The sequence below is a fragment of the Macrobrachium nipponense genome, chromosome 23 (assembly GCF_015104395.2).
Source record: "Macrobrachium nipponense isolate FS-2020 chromosome 23, ASM1510439v2, whole genome shotgun sequence".
Lineage (NCBI taxonomy): Eukaryota > Metazoa > Arthropoda > Malacostraca > Decapoda > Palaemonidae > Macrobrachium > Macrobrachium nipponense.
The window spans coordinates 29,151,946-29,160,158 of NC_061090.1; the positions used below are offsets into that span (position 1 = coordinate 29,151,946).

An 8,213-nucleotide genomic window follows, 5' to 3' on the forward strand; every position below is an offset into this window, starting at 1 on the left:
ACAAAGACACTCTCTCTCTCTCTCTCTCTCTCTCTCTCTCTCTCTCTCTCTCTCATATCTATCTTATCATCTATATATATATATCTATATATATATATATTATATATATATATATATATATATATAATATTATATGTATATATAAATATATATACTATATATACTATAGTATCATATATATATTTATATATAGAATATATTATATATATTATCTATATATATATTAAAGATAAATGCCACGAAGGAAAAATAAACGAAGGAGTCTGCGAGATCTTTCGGCTGAAAAGCCCTTTACTTAAGCAGCTGCTTAAGTAAAGGGCTTTTCAGCCGAAAGATCTCGCAGACTCCTTCGTTTATTTTTCCTTCGTGGCATTTATCTTTATTTATGGATTCATCACGTTCCTAACTTTCGTGATTCTGTTATACATATATATATATATATATATTGATATATATTGATATATGATATATATATATATATATATCTATTATATATATATATATATATATAAATAAATATGTGTGTGTGTATAAAATATGTATGAATTATAAGAATATATATATATATATATATATATATATATATATATATATATATATATATATATATATATATATATATATATATATATATATATAATGATTTGAGTATTGCTGAAGATAGAGTTATAAAACCAATAGAAATAAAAAAAATACTCATTACTTACTCAGCCTAACCAATATTATTGTAATGTATACAAATATAAAAAGAATTCGTGGAAAAAGATGAATTTTAAACATTGAATGATAATTGTTTTGTTTTGTAAATCAAGGTCACTTCCACGATGACCTCCCTTATCCCATAAACGGGTTCCTCGTTTTCGCTTACTCGAGGAGTAAGCCTACAAACTACTTTGTTGTTGTTGTTGGAGTAGGTGAGCGTCAAAAGGTCAGAAAAAAAGGATTTTCGCTTTCAGTTAAAGATACAGGAATTTTAGGGTAGGATATTTATGATTTATTTATTAGAATGAAAATGTAAAAGAAATAAATAATGTACATGGTAAACAGTACAGAACAATTATTTCTAATGAAATGTAGCGTATTTACTTTAATTTTCGTTGGTGAAACAACGCTCTATTTGACCATAGATTTTATCACGGATCCAAAAGTAAGCTGGAGGTCGCATCATGCCCCCCTTTTTTTTTTTTACCCACTTTCATTCCTTTTACTGTACTTTAGTACGTAGTCTCATTCTTCCACCTTACTTTCCTGCTGTTACACCTTTCAAGCCTTCTTTACTCTCTGTGTCCCTTTCAGCGCCGAATGACTTCATGGGTCCCAGGGCTAAATTTTGTTCCATTCTTCATCATTTTATTTTATTTTATTTTTTATTTTTTTTTTTTTTATTCTTTTTAAAAGAAAACTGATCCCTAGTTTCAACTCACATGAGGAAGGAGCGTTTGGCCACTGGTAATGAGCAGAGCGATTTGGAACAATGCGCAGAGGATGGATTGTGGCTGAACGCGATGCGCTGGAATTTCCAGGGAGCAGAGTTATCGTGGCCATCCAGAGGACCATGATGGTCACGGGGGTCCTTGGCTGGAAGTCCTTCATAGTTGGGAGGTTTTGATTCTCCTCTTCTTAGAGGTGGTTTGCAATCCTACAAAATCAATACATAAATTAATTAATTGATGAATTGATAAATTAGCAAATTAATGAATAAAAACATAAATTAATTAATAAATAAGTTTATTAATAAGATTCAAATAATTGAGTATCTTTTCAAATGTATGTTGTATATATATATATATATATATATATATATATATATATTTATATATATATATATGTATAATATATATACATATATATAAATATATATAATTTGGCTGATTGAAATATAGATTGTTTTGTTGTTCGATTGATTGAAAGATTGATCGTTTTGTTGATTAATTAACTAACTAAGTAAATAAAAGAAAGCAGAGTCAGTAAATACACGACACAACCCAGAGATAAAAACCTATGTCCCAAACAAAAACAAACATTTTATTGTTGAGATTTTTACCTGTAAAGCTCAAAAACTACTTTGCATTAATATACATTCCACACTTAGAAGTGGTATAGCGCAAGAAATAGATTATATCTATCGTGTAAAGACATTCGCTTATGTTAGGTTTGGTTTGATGAAGGGTTTTGCACATCATTAATTGTCGTCTGCTGTAAAAAGTGCATGCTGATGCCATCTGTTGGCATGGCGTCAAAATAAGATTGGCAAACTATAATAATAATAGCTAGCAATGACTTGAGGGCATTTGATGCAATGTTGGACTTTTCTTCCGTCTTTTATCAAGTGGAGTATTTAAGTTGCAGTTCATGCAACCTGAAATAAGGGTCTTTCGGTCCTTTATCAAATAGACCTTTAATTTTATTTGGTCCTTTATCGAGTGACGGGGAAGTTTCTTCTCTCCTTTGTCCAGTAAACATTTAATTTTAATCGAGCCTTTACCAAGTGGACACGCAAATTTCTAATCTCCTTTATCAAGTGAACATTAAAAATTTTTATCTCCTTTATGAAGTGGACATGGAATTTTCTTCAAACATTGAAATTTCTTATCTCCTATATCAAGTGAACATTGAAATTTCTTATCTCCTATATCAAGTGGACATGGAAATGGAATTTTCTAATACTATCAATGGACATTGAAATTTCTTATCTCCGATATCAAGTGGACATGGAATCTTCTTCCACTCTTATCAAGTGGACTCGCAAATTTCTAATCTCCTTAATCAAGTGAACTTTGAAATTTCTGATCTCCTTTATCAAGTGAACATTGAAATTTTTTTATCTCCTATATCAAGTGGACACGCAAACTTCTTATCTCCTTAATCAAGTGAACTTTGAAATTTCTTATCTCCTTTATCAAGTGAACATTGAAATTTTTTATCTCCTATATCAAGTGGACACGCAAATTTCTTATCTCTTATATCAAGTGGACATGGAATTTTCTTCTACCCTTACCAAGTGGAGATTGAAATTTCTTATCTCCTTTATCAAGTGGACATTGAAATTTCTTATCTCCTTTATCAAGTGCACACGCATATTTCTAATCTCCTTTATCAAGTGGAGATGGAAGCTGGACTCCATTCATATGAAGCATGCCCCTAGAGACTATTAACTATTAGTTCAGTCTTCCAAAGAAAATAGTGTTCATTAGGAAGAAATAAGAGGAAGTAAAGGCAAATATAGGAAGAAGAGATCAGACTCTTTCACAAAGAAACAATGTGTGATCTGACCTCCAGCTTACTCGGGATGCGAGCAAGATTTCCCCCTCACCCATAAGTTGTAAACATTATATTCTTAACTGAACGTAAATTAAAACGTGCTAAAATCTATGGTCAAATAGAGCCTTGTTTCACCAACGGAAATTTTTTAGGGGTTTAATTCTAATAAATAAATAAAAAACATCCTATCCTAAAATTCCTGCATCTTTAAAAAAAAAACGACAACAAAGTAGTTTGTTGGCTTACTCCCCGAGTAAGCAAAAATAAAATGTCGTCTTCGGGTGGTGACTCATCTTTAACTCTCGGAGAGCATTTTGTCGTCAAATTTATTTTGCATAAAATGTCCTCCAGCGACAAATATCCTCAGTATTTTTTTTCTTGCAACATTAAGTAGGTTTTTTTTTCTTGCAACAAAGCTGCTGCTGCTACTACAAGCTGTTTTGTTGCTGCAACACAAGCAGGCTGACTGCAACACAAAGCTGCTGCGCTACTACAAGCTGGTTTTGCTGCAACACAAAGCAGGCTGTGCTACTACAAGCTGGTTTTCTTGACACAAAAGCAGGCTGCTGTACTAAAGCACACAAAGCATGCTGCTGCTACTACAAGCTGGTTTTGCTGCAACACAAAGCAGCTCTGCTATACAAGCAACACAAAGCATGCTGCTCACTACAAGCTGGTTTTGCTTGCAACACAAAGCAGGCTGCTACTACTACAAGCTGGTTTTTGCTTGCAACACAAAGCATCTGCTACAAGCACATGCTGCTGCTACTACAGCTGTTTTGCTCGCACACAAAAGCAGCTGCTGCTACTACAAGCTGGTTTTGCTTTGCAACACAAAGCAGGCTGCTCTATACAAGCTGGTTTTGCTTGAACACAAAGCAAGGCTTCTGCTACTACAAGCAACACAAAGCTGCTGCTACTACAAGCTGGTTTTGCTTGCAACACAAAGCAAGGCTGCTGCTCTGGGCACTACAGGTCTGTGCTTGGCCAACACAAAGGCTTTGCTGCTGGTTTTTGCTTAACTCACAAGCTGTTTTGCTTGCAGCACAAACCATGCTGCTGCTACTACAGCTGGTTTTGCTTGCAACACAAAGCAGGCTTCTGCTACTACAAGTTGGTTTTGCTTGAAACACAAAGCAGGCTGCTGTGCTACTACAAGGCTGGGTTTTGCTCGCAAACACCAAACGCATGCTGCTGCTACTACAAGCTGGTTTTGTCTTGCAACACAAAGCAGGCTGCTGCTACTACAAGCAAACACAAAAGCATGCTGCTGCTACTACAAGCTGGTTTTTGCTTGCAAACACAAAGCAGGCTTCTCGCTACTACAAGCAAACACAAAGCATGCTGCTGCCTGCTACAAGCTGGTTTTGCTTTTGGCAACACAAAGCGAAGCTGCTGCCTACTATCCCCCAAGCTGTTTTGCTTGCAACCACAAATAGCAGGAACTTCTGGCTACTACAAGCAAAACACAAAGCATGCTGCTGCTACTACAAGCTGGTTTTTGCTCGCCAACACAAAAGCAGGCTGCTGCCTACTAACAAGACTGGGTTTTGCTTGCCAACACAAAGCAGGCTGACTGCTACTACAAGCTGGTTTTGCTTGCAACACAAAGCAGGCTTCCTGCTACTACAAGCAAACACAAAAGCATGCTGCTGCTAACTACAAGCTGGTTTTGCTTTGTTGCAAACAAACAAAAAGCCAGGCTGCCTGCTTACTACAACAGCTGGTTTTTGACTTTGCAACACAAAGCAGGGCTTGATGCTACTACCAAGCTGGTTTTGCTTGCCAAACAAACAAAGCATGCGTGCTGCTACTACAAGCTGTTTTTGCTTGGAACACAAAGCGTGCTGCTGCTACTACAAGCTGGTTTTGCTTGCAACACAAAGCAGGCTTCTGCTACTACAAGCAACACAAAGCATGCTGCTGCTACTACAAGCTGGTTTTGCTTGCAACACAAAGCATGCTGCTGCTACTACAAGCTGGTTTTGCTTGCAACACAAAGCAGGCTGCTGCTACTACAAGCTGGTTTTGCTTGCAACACAAAGCAGGCTTCTGCTACTACAAGCAACACAAAGCATGCTGCTGCTACTACAAGCTGGTTTTGCTTGCAACACAAAGCAGGCTGCTGCTACTACAAGCTGGTTTTGCTTGCAACAGCAGCATTGCTTCTGCTACTTACAAGCAACACAAAGCATGCTGCTGCTACTACAAGCTGGTTTTGCTTGCAACACAAAGCATGCTGCTGCTACTACAAGCTGGTTTTGCTTGCAACACAAAGCAGGCTTCTGCTACTACAAGCAACACAAAGCATGCTGCTGCTACTACAAGCTGGTCTTGCTTGCAACACAAAGCAGGCTTCTGCTACTACAAGCAACACAAAGCATGCTGCTGCTACTACAAGCTGGTTTTGCTTGCAACACAAAGCATGCTGCTGCTACTACAAGCTGGTTTTGCTTGCAACACAAGCAAGCTTCTGCTACTACAAACAACACAAAGCATGCTGCTGCTACTACAAGCTGGTTTTGCTTGCAACACAAAGCAGGCTTCTGCTACTACAAGCAACACAAAGCATGCTGCTGCTACTACAAGCTGGTTTTGCTTGCAACACAAAGCATGCTGCTGCTACTACAAGCTGGTTTTGCTTGCAACACAAAGCAGGCTGCTGCTACTACTAGCTGGTTTTGCTTGCAACACAAAGCATGCTGCTGCTACTACAAGCTGGTTTTGCTTGCAACACAAAGCATGCTGCTGCTACTACAAGCTGGTTTTGCTTGCAACACAAAGCAGGCTGCTGCTACTACAAGCTGGTTTTGCTTGCAACACAAAGCAGGCTGCTGCTACTACAAGCTGGTTTTGCTTGCAACACAAAGCAGGCTGCTGCTACTACTAGCTGGTTTTGCTTGCAACACAAAGCAGGCTGCTGCTACTACTAGCTGGTTTTGCTTGCAACACAAAGCAGGCTGCTGCTACTACTAGCTGGTTTTGCTTGCAACACAAAGCAGGCTGCTGCTACTACTAGCTGGTTTTGCTTGCAACACAAAGCAGGCTGCTGCTACTACAAGCTGGTTTTGCTTGCAACACAAAGCATGCTGCTGCTACTGCAAACAGTGTGTAGTCTTTGCTAGGATTTTATCTTGGAAACAGCTGAAATGTGTGAAATAATTAACTTAGTGCATTTGTGGTGGAATCTTCTGATCTCGCAAATGCTTAAGCGAGGAACAAATTCATTCTTGATCTCCACTGCTGCTAACATCTAGAATTCAGGTGCATCGATTTATTTTTCGGTTGCCTCATATTTATTTCTTTATGTCACCTTTTCCAATAACTGGTCTCTATCTCTCCTGCTGGCTGATTTGCCTTTCGACCTTTCTTGGGGTTATAATAAGCCTGTTTTGTTCCACAAAACTTTTTTTCAGCAGAATATTTAAAGGAAGAAGGAAGCTAAACTAGCATGGCTCCATTAAGGGCAAATGACTTGCCATGTACTGTCCACACAAATTATTATTATTATTATTATTATTATTATTATTATTATTATTATTATTATTATTATTATTGTATTGGAGAAACAAATCTACAGTTATGTAAATGTACATATATTTAAGTTTAAAACAGAAAAGATAGCTTTCGGGAATCTGTACGGTTCCCTTATCAATCAGATTGATAAGGGGAACCGTACAGATTCCCGAAAGCTATTTTTTCTGTTTTAAACTTAAATATATGTACATTTACATAACTGTGGATTTGTTTCTCCATTTGAAGACTCGTGCTACTATGAGGAATTTTTAATTATTATTATTATTATTATCAACGCAGGATCCTACGTAAATACCAGTTCCCAATCTGTCGATGAAAATTTCACCTACCGTTAAGACTAGTTTTTCATTCTCTTTACACACACACACACACATATATATATATCTAGTTTATATATATAATATATATGTATATATATGTATGTATTGTATATGTATATATATATATATATATATATATGTATATATATATTTTATATATATATGTATATATATGTATGTATGTATGTATGTATGTATGTATTCTTAAGTTAAGTCTAAGTTATATGGCTCAAAATATGTTGGTACATTATATATATATATGTATATATGTATAATTTATGTATAATATGTATGTATGTATATATAACACTCGGTTCGAAAAAGCAGATCTGTAACACATACCCAGGCCCGTTGGTATTTCTCCAACCGATGGGTCTCCCTTCAGTTCGTGGAATGATAATGTGTTCCCAGCTTCGAGTAGCGCTCTTATTGTGCTTCCTGTAGCAAGAATGGCTTGATGAGCTTATCTCAGCAGCTTATTCCAGCGAGAATGCTCCACGCAGCAAGAAGGGCTTCAGTGGGTTTGGGGGAAAAATGGCGCAAAACGTTGCGTCTGAGTAAAATAAATAAATAAAAATAAAAAAATAAAAAGAACTGTGCTGATATTTGTCGTTCTGGGCGATATTCCTTTTGATATATAGCGAGAACTGAGCCTTACTGTTAGTGAGATTTGATAATGTGTACTGTGCCAAGTATGTTATTTAGCGAAAATTGTAAAGTTTTCAATTGATACATTATTTTTAGGCAAACAATAAATATTTAAAGTTTTACAACTAGTTTTTTGTTGTTGATGATCAGGAATTAATGTAAACTATTGGTTTTACCGTCAGTTTTTGTCAAATTATTTTTGGAATTTCATTGTTATTTTTAATCTAATTTTTTAAAGTTTTCATGAGTTTTCTGGTATGAGTAATAAAACTTAAGTAAAAAAAGAAAATAAATAAATAAATAAAATTCCAGCTTTGTAAGCCACAAAGAAAAAATCTTTTAAAACTAACTCCTCTAGTAGGCATATGAATAGGCTGGCGACATTCAAAATTAAGTAAAAAATATTAAAGGAAAAAAGGGTAATGACAATAAATAGACAATACGACA

General features: G+C 36.0%; 1 protein-coding gene across 1 annotated transcript in view; it reads right to left on the bottom strand.

The window, feature by feature from the left end:
* LOC135195733 (uncharacterized) overlaps positions 1 to 7,528 on the bottom strand; it is a 27,320-nt gene extending 19,792 nt beyond the window's left edge. Inside the window, exons 1-2 of the mRNA XM_064222178.1 lie at positions 7,461 to 7,528; positions 1,425 to 1,639 (exon numbers count right to left, since the gene is read on the bottom strand). Of these exons, the coding sequence (XP_064078248.1) occupies positions 1,425 to 1,593 (169 nt within the window). The 5' untranslated portion in view covers positions 1,594 to 1,639; positions 7,461 to 7,528. The remainder of the gene's footprint in view (positions 1 to 1,424; positions 1,640 to 7,460) is intronic.
* Between the last annotated feature and the right edge of the window lie 685 nt (positions 7,529 to 8,213).